Genomic DNA, 17071 nt, shown 5'->3' on the forward strand with positions numbered 1-17071 from the left:
TATATATATTTAGATGATAATTGAGTTACTACGAGGTTGATGAATTCAAATTCAAATTCAAAAATCATTTATTCATGTAGGACTTTTGAGCAGTTTACGAACGTCAAATAAATGTCGACATAATTACATAGTATAAAACAAAGTCGCTGTCGCTGTCTGTCCGTCTCTATATATGTTTAAATCTTTAAATCTACGCAACGGTTTGAAGCAGTTTTAAATAGATAGAGCGATTCAAGAGGAAGGTTTGTGTATATAATACATGTACACCATATAATACATGTAATTTATAAGTGAACGTGATGGATGCCTATGACCTGCCTATTGGCAGCTTGGCAATTTGCACTCTGAAAATTGCGATAAAGTCCACACGCGTTATCACCAAACCTCTATTAAAATTTGTCGTTAAACCACCATCCGACTAAGGGTTTCAAATAAGGGTTTATTATTCCGAACAGGTAGAGCAGAATACTCAGAATGTTCACCTATTTCAGCCGCAAAACAGCTTGCTTTGTAAGCCGAGTATCGGTTTTAGGGTGCAGATTGGGTAGATAAATTATAGGGGAGGATTTTAGTCCACTGAAATGATATCTTGTGTATAAAATTCTCGTGTCACAATGTTAGGTACCATACTCCTATGAAACGGCTTGACCGATTTTTATGAAATTTTATATGCATATTCAGTTTGAGAATCGGCTACTATCTATTTTTCATACCCCTAAGTGATAAGGGATGTCCATCGCTAACATTATTTTTTTATTTTTTGCCCATAATATTCTCGTGTCACAATGTTAGGTACCATACTCCTCGATTTTTATGAAATTTAGTAGGTCTGAGAGTCGGCTACTATCTATTCTATCCCTAAGTGACAAGGGTTTTCCTCCCCTAACATTATTTTTTATTATATGTGATTAAAAACTACATACAACCCTAAATTTTCACCCTTCTATCACTAACCCGTATTTTTTTATAGCGTTATTAATTTATATGGCAAAACAACGTTTACCGGGACAGCTATAGTATACATAAAGATTTAGACATACTTTTTTTTTATAGCAGTTAATAAACAAAACAATATATATGTTTATTATTGTTAATTGTGTATCTACTTTTAATTTTTATTGTTAATATTACTGTGCCTTGTGTGTGTACACACACACACAAGTGGTTGTGTGTGTGTGTAGTGTAGTGTGGCTTTATCTATACATATAATCTTTATCTATAAAATAAGAGTGTCTGTTTGTAATATTGAAATAACCGTCTTTTACTACATGCATATGAATATAAATACGGTACATACGCCAACATAACATTTTGTACAATTTTTGTATGTGTAATAGCTATAAGTATATATCTAGCTATATGTATATATATACATATGGCTATTTATTCATATATATATTTGTATGTGTATCATTTAATATTTGCTATATATTGCATTTATATTTGCACCGCCAACAATTTTTCTCTGCACCACCTATGGTTGACTGGTAGATAAAATGAAATAAATTTCTTAAATAAACTCAAAACATCTGTTAAATCATATTTACTGAGCAAAGTCTATTACTCACTAAACGATTACTTGAATGACGAGCGTGCATGGCAATAGTTGTTCATGCACTGGATTTTCATTTAACGTTAGACATAGACACCTATAAATAAACTGGTTTTAAAACAAAAATAATTCAATTGAGTTTCTTGCCAGTTTTTCTCAATTGGATCTATATACCGAGCTGGACGGTAGGGAAAAAAAATAAAATTATAATGTAAAACTTGACGTTCATAAGCGGCTAAAATGTCCTACATGAATAATTGATTTTCGAATTTGAAATTTAAATAATAGACAATATCGCATGGTGTTAAGTCCGCCATACGTACTTTAAAATATCTGCATTGAAGTTTAAATAAATAAATATATTATAATAGATATCTATAGTAATTGTATATGTATGTATATATATATATATATATATATATATATAACTTTTATTAATGTTTATTTTATTTGTTATTGTATATTTTATTATAATTGTAATATAATTAGAAGTTTATTTAATATGTTGAATTTTAAATATTTTATTTTTCTCAACTTTTGGAGATTTTAACATAATAGTTTTAATTGCACATGTGTTATCCACTCACTACTAGCTACGCCTCACTGTTGGGTTGACTGGTAGAGATCTCTCTTAGAGATAAGTCCACCTTTGCTCACTCTGTATATGTTTAAGTTTTCAACTGTATTTAAAAGTGCAATAAAGAATATATATAAAAATCTAATTTGTTATTTGAAATAATATATTAATTTAGTTATAAAGTATTATAATTGTGAGTAGCTTTGAGGTGGTCTAGTGTTTTGAGTAGTCATGCTCACTAAAATGTCCAGACTTGTGGCGGCGTGGTGGGCCGGGTCATTGGGCTCCCTAAAATATGGTCGAGCCCAGTGATGGCTGGCTCATCCGTCATACTCGTGAACGGGTGCTGCTTGTAGGGACTGGTCTGCTCTAATCACTATGACTGATTTCCTCTCATTAATTGTTTAACCAGTTGGTTATGTATTCAATATTTTTTCTTTTTGAGTATTTAATTGAATTAGTGCTAATTGGTGGTTTGTATTCACACACTTAAACTTAAAAATGTAAAGTAATAATAAAATTATTTAAAAGAGCAACACGCAAGTTTCTTGCTCGTTCTTCTTGTGATGAGACAGCTTTCCGAACGAGCGGTAGATTAAAAAATGTAATGACTATTCAAAAGTGCTTCAGTGTAAGTTTATTTGAATAAATTATTTTCTATTCTATTCTATTCTATTCTATTAGTAGTCATAAAAGAAGATAATTATCTCGGCTAAGGTATAATTGAAAGTCGGATCGTGCGGGTTCAGGGGGGCTATAACCATTTGTTGGGGGTCCGCACGTGACCCCGCCGCGTGGTGTCAACTTACGAAGACCCCAAATCTGTCCTTACTGGTCCCCGTAGTACGTGTTATGAATACACATATAGCCAGTTTGAGTTTCAATAATCTGCCCTCTGCAGATAAAACCGTCTTAGTTTTAAACGTGAGTTTATGATAATAAACGTAAATCTATACCTACATATAAATAAAATTGGAGTAATGTTTTGTAATAGTGAAACAACCGTTATTTACTATATGCATATGAATATATATATGGTACATATACCAAAATAACATCTATACATATAAATAAAATTGTAGTGTCTGTTTGTAATATTGAAATAACCGTTTTTTACTACATGCATATGAATAAATATACGGTAATTATACCAAAATAACGTTTTTTTTAATTTTTGTCTGTCTGTCTGTCGGTTTATTTGTTCCGGCTAATCTGTCATTTCACAGGACCAATTTTGATGAGACTTTTTTTGGCAGGTAGCTGATGTAATAAGGAGTAACTTAGGCTACTTTTATTTTAGGAAAAGAAACTTAAATTCATTACAAGTCATTACATTTTTTTAATCTACCGCTCATTCTGAAAGCTGTCTCATCACAAGAAGAACGAGCAAGAAACTTGCGTGTTGTTCTTTTAAATAATTTTATTATTACTTTACAATTTAAGTTTAAGTGTGTGAATACAAACCACCAATTAGCACTAATTCAATTAAATAATCAAATAGAAAAAATATTGAACATATAACCAACTGGTTAAACAATTAATAAGAGGAAATCAGTCAATTGTTTATATCTGAAAATTGTTACAATGGGCAGGTCGTAATGAAATTGATAAAGTTTTGAATCTCAAAATTGTCTCAAATCTGGCCGGCTCATATTAAAATGGATTTCATTATGATAACGAGTGGGATTATGAAGACTTTTATGGTAATGCCCCACTGTATTTGGACGTGAATTAATTTATCAGTGTTCATAAACGGAGCTTAACAAATCGTCAATTATATAAAAATGAAATTTTTCATATTAGAAGTTAGAATTGCCGACTTTTATATAAGTCAATTAAATTAACCACGCCGTCTTAATCATTATCTAAATACTTTTAAAATGATATATAATACTTCTGTGTGAATTTTTGTTAAAACTTTAATGGAAAAAAAATCTTATATATAAAATTCTCGTGTCACAGTTTTTGTTCCCATACTCCTCCGAAACGGCTTGACCGATTCTCATGAAATTTTGTGAGCGTATTGAGTAGGTCTGAGCCAACATCTATTTTTCATCCCCCTAAATGTTAGGGGTAGTCCACCCCTAATTTTTTTTTATTTTAAGGCAAAACAACGTTTCCCGGGACAGCTAGTATTATATAAATTTAAAGATCTTGAAATGCTTGTCTTGTAAAAATGTACATTTTGGATACTGCCATTTTTCTATTTAACCGACGAAATATTTGATTGACGATCTCGGTGGTCTAGCTATAGCTATCTATATATATAAATATACTTTGTATTGTTATACGTGCTAACAACAATATACATAGGAAACACCGATGCATTCAATCTTACTCATGAAAACAAATATTTGTACCGTGCGAGGTATCGAACCCGCGACCATCGAAAGTAAAGCGGTGTGCTAAAGCGCTAGACCACCGAGGCCGTCAAATATAAATATCAATATATTGTTCAGCTGGCAACCCTATTTACTAGTGTGCATTTTAATCGGCTTAGTGCCCTAATAAAAGGCCAGATAATTGTGCCGCAACGGCCCTGATTAATTAGGGACCCAGGGCGCGAGGGTCGCAACACCTCGTTTCGGGTCAGACGTAAGCACCGGAAGAATCCCTATCAGGTGCTGAAGCCTGCTAGATGCGCCGATTAGCGGATTCTGTTTGGGATATTTATCTCACTTGTAATGGTTTTGCCCATTTGGGCCCGTTCGGTGATTATTTTCAAGGGATTATACCCAATTCAGATTAACAGATGCTTTTCATTTCCTCTGCCATTTAAGGAATTCTTTTACGTTCAATTCTTACACTTGTCTTCCACAGAATAGGCCGCAGTAAATATATTTAATTTTATATGTAAAACTCTCGTGTCACAATGTTAGTAACCACTCCTGTGAAGTATGGAGACCATGACGACGAGCAAAGAAACACGGCACGTACAGTCGTAAAATAATTGTGTATTAATTTTTTTTCCCATATTCGTCCATCTTTTTTTCAGTGATGGAACAGGCAAAGATCTTTAGACCGTACAGCCTAATCTACGTATAAATTTCTTCATATTTGTTCAAGTTATGAGGCCAAAGGCCAATTCTTATGTATGGTTATTATTGACTTATATATAAAATTCTCGTATCACAGTTTTCGGTCCTATACTCCTCCGAAACGGCTTGACCGATTTTCATGAAATTTTGTGAGCGTATTGAGTAGGTCTGAGAATCGGCCAACATCTATTTTTCATCCCCCTAAATGTTAGGGGTAGTCCACCCCTAAATTTTTTTTTATTTTAAGGCAAAACTACGTTTGCCGGGACAGCTAGTGTCATATAAAAACTATATAATATTATAAAAAACATAGATAACAAAAAAGATATAAAAATAGTTCGCAACATCGTCCACCCGTGTAGCACTTTGCTACACAATTGTGTCTTCGTGCAATAGGGCCAGTTTGCGCACGGGTCTCCTCAGTGTGCCCCCTTTGGTGGCCACATCTGCTACTCGCACGACTCCATCTTTGCCTGGGAAGACCCTGGTTACTCTTCTCATAGGCCATACTCCTCGTGGTAAATCAGGATCGACTAGTAAGACGATGTTTAATTGAATTAGGTGTTATTTTAAGTCCATTTCACTACTCGATGGATTTCTATAATTTTGTTTAATTCCACTACAATTAACATGTGTGAGACTACGAATATTCGATGTGGAAACCTGACCAGCGCTACGACCTTCTCCAGTGGCGATCAAATTCCGACCGTTATCGAGTCTACACCCATATCGCGACACGTGTTTCGCCTCTGAACGAGGCATCATCAGGCGTTAATTACAGTTCGGGTACAGCTCGGAAGCCTAGTGTTGACTCATCGGCGACCAAACCGCAAATCGCAGTTGTAGAGTTCGAGTACAACTGCGACTCGCGGTTTGGTCGCCGATGAGTCAACACTAGGCTTCCGAGCTGTACCGAATATTCGTAGTCTCACACATGTTAATTGTAGCCGAATTAAACAAAATAATATAAATTCATCGAGTAGTAAGACGATGTCGTCAACTTTAAAATTCTTGAACACGCATCCTTGCTGTATTCTAGGTTTTAGAATCGGTAAATACTCTCTAAGCCAACGGTTCAGAAGTGTTCGGATAGGTGAAGTGATTTTTGCCACTCCTTCCTTAATAAAAATACTCGCATCATCCAGCCTCAAATTGTTGATAGGTTGTTGGTTTGGTTGTAACGATTTGGCAAAATTTTTGTTACGTTTCTTATTGACAGGAGAAGGTTCTTATCATCATCTGCTTCTCCCTTATCCCATTTATTCGTGGTCGGCGTAATATGTTTTTCGCTTCCATTCATCTCTGTTCGCAGTCATCGCGTTATTTACTTCCTTTCTTACCATATCATCTTTCACACAGTCCACCCATCTCTTTTTTGGCCTTCCTCTGCCCTTATAACCATCCACATTCATTTGTAACATCTTTCTTAAAATATTATCCTCGTTCCTATGAAGGTTCTTATGACAGAAATAAATAATAACGATGCGAAATATTAGAAAAGTGGATACAGTTAAGTTCTCTTTAGGGTGGCGTACTATGTAAAAACAAAGGGTAGAGTCAATATTCATAGTTGAGGACCGAACAACGTTTATCAGTTCAGATACAGATAAATATAAAAACAATTATTATAGTTAGTTAACTATTATATATATATACTTGTTCCTTTTGGAACTTTTATCTCCCATGTGATACAGATAAATATCTAAGTTACTATTTTGTCAACTATTATTTATCTACCTTATTCATTCTGGAACTTTTATCTCTTATGTGATAGAGATAAATATAAAAGCATCTATTTTGTTAAGTATTATATATATAAATTTATTCCTTTTGGGATTTTTATCTCTTATATGATATAGATAAATATAAAAGCAACTATTTTGTTAACTATTATACATATATATATTTTTACTATTTGCGTCTTTTATCACTTATGTGATAGAGATAAATATAAAAGCATCTATTTTGTTAAGTATTATATATATAAATTTATTCCTTTTGGGATTTTTATCTCTTATATGATATAGATAAATATAAAAGCAACTATTTTGTCAACTATTATATATATAAATTTATTCTATTTGCGACTTTATCTCGTACGTGACACGTGTCAAATATCTAAGTTACTATTTTGTTAAGTATTACATATATAAATTTATTCCTTTTGCCTGCTATTTTGAGGCAGACAAATTTGCGCTTATAAACTAGTTACAAATAGGTACTCACACTTCGATGGCTTTGTTCCAGTTGATGACGTAACCGCTCAGCGCGAACGTCTCTATATTGACCACGTGTACGTTCCCACGTTCGGTGCCCACGTGCACCCATTTCGACTGCAACGGCAGGTGGAGACAAGTAATCCTGAGGACAAATGGAACAGACTCTTAATTAGACAACTATTTATAGACGAAAATGCAATCATAATATTACGATAACGGCCTCGGTAGTCTAGCGGTTTAGCATCGTCTTACTTCCGATGGTCGCGGGTTCGATTCCTCGCATGGCACAAACATTTGTATTCATGATTGTTTCTCGGTCTGGGTGTTTTCTATGTATCATACATAGAAAATAGTATGTGTTATTTGAGTTTTCTTTGTACTCTCTTTGTTTGTATTATCGGGATACGAATAAAGATTTTTATCTATCATTACCTGGTGGAAGATATAGGTGAAATAGAGATGGGACAAGCAGACCTTATATAAAGTCGTTCTCAGTAAAGTTGCTGACTGGAGAATCTAAGTTATAATAAAACGAACGGCTAATGCACTGTGCTGCATATGCTGATCTAAATATACATAACTCAAAGGTGACTGACGTAGTGATTTATCAACGCACAGCCCAAACCACTGGACGGATCGGGTTGAAATTTGGCATGCAGGTAGATGTTATGACGTAGGCATCCGCTACGAAAGGATTTTGATAAATTCCACCCCTAAGGGTATAAAATAGGGGATGAAAGTTTGTATGAAACTTTATCAATTTTTATTAATTCAAAATTAAAGTACTCCTTATACGTCAGCTACCTGCCAAAAAAGTCCCGTCAAAATCGGTTCAGCCATTTCAGAGATTAGCCGGAACAAACATATAGAGAGACAGACAAAAATGATTAAAAAAGTTATTTTGGTGCATGTACCGTATTTATATTCATATGTATGTAGTAAAAAACGGTTATTTCAATATTACAAACAGACACTCCAATTTTACTTACATGTATAGATTAATTGTATTCAATTGTACGATCAGACCGTCTCACCACACATTTGCTACATTATAATATTGTCTATTAACACTACAATAATCCTATTTACATTACGTTGAACGCCTCAAAACACATCTGTTAACGCTTTGTCTACGGGCGATACGTTTAAACCACAAGCCTGCATTGCTCAATACCGGGAGTACAGAACAATGAGTTTGTAGCGAGACTGGAGAGATAGCAGCCAGTGTTATCATAGACAATGTACAGTTAAAACCGATTCCAGTATTCCGAACCTCCTTAGTCTAAGCAGGTTGCTTGCTGGAGCAAAGGGCGCTCGGGTACTAATACTGGCCACATATAAAAACATGTGACCACTTAAATTTAGATAAAAGAATTGATAATAAGAACTGAAACTAAAAAGGACTCTTCGTATTTTTATCTATGTAATACAAGATAATTTATTTAACACAATATAATAGTCTAAGCAGGTTGTATCACCTGCTTGCTTACTAACAAAGGGCGCTCGGTAATACTGGCCACATATAAAAACATGTGGCTACTTAAATTTAGAAAAAATAATAAAAAAACAATTGAATATAAGAACTGAAACTAAAAAGGACGCTCCGTATTTTTATCTATATTTATTATTTAGGACCTTTTCATCCTTCACAAGATTCAGCTGCCAAGAGCTGGCTATCTTTCTCATCTTTAAGCCCTTTTTCCGAAATAAAATTGATAGAGAGTGAGTGAGAGAGAGAGTGAGTGAGAGAGAGAGAGAGAGAGAGAAACAAAATATACATGGTGCGTTTCTCTTGTATCTGAGGCTGCTAGCTATAGTTTACTGTGATGGAAAATGGGAGAGTATGCGTCTATACAGAATATAATAAATACTTAGTCACATATACATGTGACTAAGTATTTATTCGTGTGTAAAATTTCAATATAGTACTTGGTATTTGGTGTGGCGATGATGCTATATTGGACCCGCCATCTTGAATTTCATAATTCTGACAATGGACTCGTAACCAGCGACCCCATGCATGCATTGCATGTAGTAAAAAATGGTTATTTAAATATTACAAACCGACACTCCAATTTTATTTATATGTATAGATAACTTATGCATTTCAATTTACTCTGTAGGTTACTCTTATATACGACGGTAGAATAAAAACTATTTAAAGTACTTATAATAAGTTTATTTTAACAAAGCTAACTTCTCTTCTATTCTAAATAAAACTGCTAAGAGGCTACGTGCTGCTACGAAGTGCTACAATATCTAAGTGCTACAGTATGACGCTACGAGTCGTAATAAACCCGTGGCACTTTGTAGTACACTCTACGAGATAAGACTGCAGAACTTTCATACTATTGTTTCAATAGTAAACACCTCGTAGGTCTAGTGGTTTGAATGCTTAAGATGTATAAAGATACGATTCCTGTGTCAAGTATTTTATTCTTAGACAATTTCAAAAGGGATTTCAATGATTAATAAAAGTTTAAGTAACAATAACAAACTGATTTTAGTTAAATGTCGTTTGGCTAAAGTTAGTAATTCGTTTTATGGCAATTGCATGAGGTTTTACAACAAAATACCAGAGTCTGTTATAAATTTGCCCGAAAAAAGATTTAAACATAAAAAACACTTCCTTTGCAAAAAAATTTACTATAAAATTTAAGAATTCGTTAAGGACAATAATGTTATTATAGAAAAACTTAAAATCCATAGCACTGACAATATTATCTGATTACACTAATAATGAGTGCGTAGCGATTTCTATGTTGATTGACGTATGCTTCTCACTTGTTATACGAAAACCTACACGTTGTTAGTATAGTTGGTGATTCTTTTTGTAATTTATCATCAGGTGGATTGTATGCAATACCGTCTTTACCTTAAGGGCACACGGGGCCCGTGCCTAGGGCCCCCATTCTCAGAGGGCCCCCGAAGGACTGACAATTTTTCTCACACATATATTCTCCAAAGATTTTTGTTGGCACACTACACTTTTTTCACAAATCAGTAATGTTATCAGAAGGTATTTACAAGGCATATACTACGCTATTATACCGATTACTTCGCCTATTCCTATGTTCTTATACCTAATGAGCTTTTGTTTTGCTTTCCAAAAGGGCCCCGATTACTTGTGTGCCCAAGGGCCCCAGCCAGTGACCGAATGCTTCAATACCATCGATGTAGTATAAAACAAGCTGAAAACACATCTAGTGGCAATCATATATGGGCAACACTGCGGTCATCAAGTTCAAATCAAATCAAATCAAAACATCTTTATTCATGAAAGTCTAATATAGACTCTTCATCATCATCATCATCATCGCAGCCCGGAAGACGTCCACTGCTGGACATAGGCCTCCCCCAAAGATCTCCACGATGATCGGTCCTGCGCTGCTCGCATCCAATGCCTTCCAGCAATTTTGACCAGATCGGTCCACCTTGCTGGAGGCCATATAGACTCTTATGATATGTCAAATCGAGTTAAGAAGATAAGAAACTCGGTTCTTATTATTTTACTAATTCCTCGTCTATAGGTACTTGGATTCATATAGAATTTTGTAATATAATTTGAAATGAATTTCTTCTAAGTTTCTTGCAACTATCTCGATTTGATAACTTTAAAGCGTTCATTTGAGTGAAAATAATTGTTAATTTACTTGACAAATTTTAAATACGTGCTCAAGACGTTGAACGAGCGGAACCGCGGTACAAAGTGTTATAAATTGTAATACCATAGTTCTGGAGATTACAATGAACACGAAGCACCTATAAATCGAGCGACGCAGATCGGATATTCGTTTTACGAGGTTGTTAGAGTGGCTGTTAACCCAGTTCGAACCCGCGACCCTGCGGGATATTCCTTTACGACTTGACGCTCCACTACTCACTTGGCTTCTAGATATTCTTTGTAATATCCGGTCGTTATGGAAGGTTTTAGTTCAACAGGTTTAAGGCAATTAAGAGATGTCTAGATAGGTAGATAGAATGATTTCTAGATGGAAAAATTCAAATTCAAAATATCTTTATTCATGTAGGTCTATTACAGACTCTTATGATATGTCAAATCTACTGTCAGTTCGGAATGATTTCGAGATGAGAAGAACTGACAAGAAACTCAGCTCGTATTCTTTTCAAATAAATGTTGTACATGTTTACAATAATACAGATTCATTTTTAAATTCAAATTTGGGAGAATAGAGTGACCACCAGCATATGCTATTGCCAAAACAAAGAGTAATTAGTGTTCCTAATCATTAGCTAGCTTTCCTTAGATGCTTTTTTTTGCAAAAACCGAGTTTTTCTACTACGTGTATTTAGTATAATTTGAGTTTTTAAATACTTAAGAAACTGATCTGAAATCTTGTTTAAAGAAAATCTGACTAGATGGAGACGTAGATAATAATAATAAATCTCAGGACAATTCACACAGCGCCATCTAGACCCAAGTTAAGCTAGCTAAAGCTTATGTTATGGGTACTAGACAACTGATACAAATACATAGATTTTTTTTCGTAAATACATACATATTATACATAGAAAACACCCAGACCGATACAAACAATAGTACTCATGAATACAAATGTTTATGCCGTGCGAGGAATCGTACCCGCGATCGGACGTAAAGCGGTGTGCCAGACCGCTAGACCACCGAGGTCGTCCTCGCCTTATCCTATGGTCAAAATTTCATAAATTTTAATAAGTTATTGTAGAAAAATTATTGGTACTTTGAAGAGGGGTAAGGCATGCAACCTTAAAGGCATTTATTATCTCTTTCTCACACGTTATAACCTAAACGATTAAAAAAAAAGACAATTATTAATATTAATTGACAATTTAAGAAAGTTTCTTTTCATTCATTGCCTTGCCTTTATCCCATTATTTGTGGTCGGCGCAGTGTGTCATTCTCTTCCACTGCTCTCTATCGGCCGTCATATCTGAACATACTGTTCTTTTATTCATATCATCTTTCACACAATCCATCCATCTTTTCTTACGGCGTCTCCTCCCTTTACATCCACCCACATTCATATTCATTCAAAGTTTCTTTTAGCGGATTAAAAAGCTAACCTTTACCAGAAGCATATAGGCCTATTGTGCCGGTCCGTCATGGTCCCGTAGACGAAGTCGAGGGCGGAGGCTATAGTAGTATGCTATGATATAATAATCAAGGCAACAACATATAGTATATATACTCATGCGCAATACATAATGCATACATACGTGCAACATGCACAAGCGTCCCATACAAGCATTAATAGAAATAAAATACAAAATAGTACACTTAATGTATTAAAATATCAGGGACTTGATTATGTAATGCTGTTGCTAACAATTCAAATTTCAATGTGACAGATTTGCAAACCTATAAATAAAAAATCCTGGACAATTAACACAGCGCCATCTAGTCTCACTGTAAGCAGAGCTTGTGTTATGGGTACTAGACAACTGATACAAATACTTAGATATTTTTTCATTTTTTTAATTACATACATATAAAACATACAGTCACAAACAATCATACTCATGAATATAAATGTTTGCACTGTGCGAGGAATTGAACCTGTGACAATCGGAAGTACAGCGGTGTATTAAACCGCTAGACTACCAAGGACATCCTATAGTTTTTGAATCTGTAAATATCTTTAATATAATTTTATCAACTTGTCTTACACAGTTATTCAACGTGGAATGTTCATAATCCAAGCTCTATATAGCTTGGAACTAGATGGCGCTGTGTGAATTGTCCTGAGATTACTATTATTACAAACTACTATTGTAAGAGATGAAGAAGTATTGCATAGGGTGAAAGAAAAAGGCAGATATTGAATGCTATAGAAAGACGAGGAAAAATGTTAGCGCACTTGATAAGGCACGATGTATTTATGACACTAATTATTGAGGGAAAGAGAAGGAAAGAGGGGGAGAGGAAGACCAAGGCACAGCTACATAAAACAAATTAAAGACAGAATTGGAGTCGTGTAGTATCAAGGCTTAAAGAGTATGATGGAAGATCGTAGAAAGTGGCAAGAGCTCTACTGATAAGAGCGTTGCTCTTGAAGGAATGAACTGTTGTCATTGCAATAGTGTACCAGTCTGTTTGTTTATGCAACTAGTTTTTATATATATATCATTGGAAACACATCGTTCTTATTACTCCAATAAAATACAATTTACATACACAAATAAATATACAAACATCAGTCAACTACAAAGTTCGCCACTATACAACAACCAATCAATAAATCTCGGTGCATGGGGCTTGAATATTCAACGCAGTTGCAAACGATTGTCCAATGAAATATAATGAAATTGCCCGATTTGATTATGTATAATACATTTGACAGTTCATTTGCATCATTTGAAACTGCAACTGTCAAATAGTTATATAATCACAAGACTGTCAAATGGATCCGTTACAAATAATCTTTTATTGCAACTGCATACCCAAATCCCAGTTGATATTATACATTTGAAAAACCTAACAATTCTCAATCGTAACGATTTTATTAATCATTTCCAAGTTGCAATTACGGGGTACATGCTGTTTAATTGCAATTGCGAAACGATACATATATAATAGATCATATATCGTTTCATTACTGAGAATTGTTAGTAACTGATTTACATAATCGCTTGATGGTAGCACTTTTAAAACTACTTTTACACGTTGTAACAGAAATGCAATGCTTTGTAACATTGTATCATTGTGTTCCTCGTCACAATGTATGGGAGCCATGCTACATCAAACTAACACAAACTCACCGTTGGATTTTGTTTGTCTGTCGTGAGAGTTTGATGTGGTATCTGTAACAATGTGCAAAACGTATGCCTAATTGTGCAACTGAGTTTAAACGTGGCAGTAATATTAATAGAAAATATGTTTATTGAAACGAACACAATGTAAGCACTTTTAGTATTGTCATTTTGTGATTCTACAGCCAATTCGAAAAGCAGACTGAGGCAGAAAAACTAGAAAAAAATAGGATATTCTTTTTGAAAAATATGTTGAACATAATAAACAATTTGGACAAGATAAATTACCAATTAGCACAATAACTATAAGAGTCAAAATATTAATGTATATACATAATTTTGTAGTAAGTAATATATATATAAATAATAATAGATATATATTTTATAAATAATGTTGTATAGTTGACGTAACCGAGGTAGATTACATACAAAATCGCCTTGATTTGTCTCACCTAGGTATGCCAGCCGCCAAGCAGCTAGCTTTGTTATCTGCTATTAAATCATTCATCAATCATTACATAGTATAAAACAAAGTCGCTGTCGCTGTCTGTCCGTCCCTATGTATGCTTAAATCTTTATGTATGATTTCCCTCACGTAGCATTGTCCCAGATTACTGTATTAATAAAGATATGTATACTAGTTAAAAGTTTCAAATTGTATTCACATATCTTCACTACATAGCTATGTTATTGTTGTAAGTTTCATCAAAATCCGTTCAGTAGTTTTTGCGTGAAAGAGTAACATCCATCCATAATCACAAACTTTCGTGTTTATTATTATATAGTATAAAACAAAGTCGCTGTCGCTGTCTGTCCGTCCATATGTATGCTTAAATCTTTATGTATGATTTCCCTCACGTAGCATTGTCCCAGATTACTGTATTAATAAAGATATGTATACTAGTTAAAAGTTTCAAATTGTATTCACATATCTTCACTACATAGCTATGTTATTGTTGTAAGTTTCATCAAAATCCGTTTAGTAGTTTTTGCGTGAAAGAGTAACATCCATCCATAATCACAAACTTTCGTGTTTATTATTATATAGTATAAAACAAAGTCGCTGTCGCTGTCTTTCCGTCCCTATGTATGCTTAAATCTATAAAACTACGCAACGGATTTTAAAGATGTTTTTAATAGATAGAGTGATTCTAGAGGAAGGTTTATATATATAATACATGTACACCCGGGCGAAAGCGGGGTGTGTAGCTAGTTATATATATTAAGATTTTTTTTCATTTTATACTACAATTTTTGATACAGAAGCATGCACCCCATCTGATGGTAAATGGTTACCGTTGACGCCTGAAACACCAGGGGTGTCACGTGCGCGTTGCGACCCTTAAAAACCTTAATATACCCTTCTTGAAAAACCCCACGCTGTAGTATCGTGAGAAAACCTCGGCAGGTAGTTCATTCGACAAAGTACGCGAATGGCAATAGTTGTTCATGCACGGGATTTTCATTTAATGTTAGACATAGACACATATATAAGTAAATAATGTAAATAAACTAGCTTTTCAAAAGTCAGTCAGTTTCCTGTCGTTAGTTTGTTGTTATATATATATATATATATATATATATATATATATATATATATATATATATATATATATATATATATATATATATGAAATATCCATTGACATGTGTCACAAATTTTCTATTCTAATAAAAGAACTTATGTAGATATTCGTATTTTATAAAACCAAAAAAATTTTCATTCGTAAACGGCTAAAATGTGAGCGATCTACTGTATGAAGAGTTGTGACTCATTAAAAGAGAAATTCAAAGAGGCAAATATTCTCACCGTTGCTTCTCAATTTATATATTCAAATATCCTTTATGTTCATAAAAATCTTGACTTATTTCCAAAAAACAGCAATATTCATAATACTAGATTTAAAGACAAACTTGCTGTCCCCAAGTATCATTTGGAAAAAGTCAATAGGTCTTTTATGGGAATAGGTATAAAAATTTACAATAAGATACCAAAGGATATGTTGGAATTACCCTTAAATAAATTCAAAACATCTGTTAAATCATATTTACTGAGCAAGGCCTATTACTCACTAAACGATTACTTGAATGACGAGCGTGCATGGCAATAGTTGTTCATGCACGGGATTTTCATTTAATGTTAGACATAGACACCTATATAAATATACATTGTAAATAAACTGTCTTTTAAAAAAAAGTAATTCAATTGAGTTTCTTGCCAGTTCTTCTCAATTGGATCTATACCGAACTGGACGGTAGGGGAAAAAAAAATCTAAAAACTTGACGTTCATAAGCGGCTAAAATGTCCTACATGAATAAATGATTTTTGATTTGAATTGATTTGTAAGCTTCTCTGAAACTGCACCGTCCTAGACAACTTAGGTCACTAAGTTACTAATACTAATATATAGATATTTGATGTGTCTCGTTAGTGTACGACATGGCCAGCATCCCACAATAGATGTGCTGTAACCAGATAACTCGATCCAGTTATAATTGTAATCTTAGTGTGGTACAAGTCGCGAGCAATCTTACTTAAATAAACAAAGGAAGTTTTTGAGTATGGATGGATATTTGTTATTTTACGAAAAAACTACTGAACGGATTGCAATGAAGCTTTACAGTAATATAGCTTATAAATCAGAATAATATATAGACTATATTAAAAAAAATTGAATATGATTCAAATGTTGTATAAAACACTCTGTATTATTTTCTATTCTATTCTATTCTATTAAAATGCTTATTATAAAATTGAACAGTCTGTAAATGATAGTAATGTTTTTATAGCAAAAACTTATAATTCATAGCGCTGACAATATTATCTGGTCGCACTAAGAATGAGTGCGTAGCGGTTTCTTTGTTGATTATCGCATGCCTCTTACTTGTTATTGTGTAATAATTTGTTAAATATATTCAAAAGAGCAACATAAAG

General features: G+C 33.8%; 1 protein-coding gene across 1 annotated transcript in view; it reads right to left on the bottom strand.

Annotated features, from left to right (window-relative positions):
- The window catches only part of LOC131841313 (syntaxin-binding protein 5), a 401890-nt gene that overhangs the window by 67118 nt on the left and 317701 nt on the right, over positions 1–17071 (bottom strand). Inside the window, 1 exon segment of the mRNA XM_059189637.1 lies at positions 7394–7528. Coding sequence (XP_059045620.1) covers positions 7394–7528 — 135 coding nt within the window.

Source organism: Achroia grisella, unplaced genomic scaffold, assembly GCF_030625045.1.
Source record: "Achroia grisella isolate CSIRO2021 unplaced genomic scaffold, CSIRO_AGI_Agris_v1 utg1581, whole genome shotgun sequence".
NCBI classification, from domain to species: Eukaryota; Metazoa; Arthropoda; class Insecta; order Lepidoptera; family Pyralidae; genus Achroia; species Achroia grisella.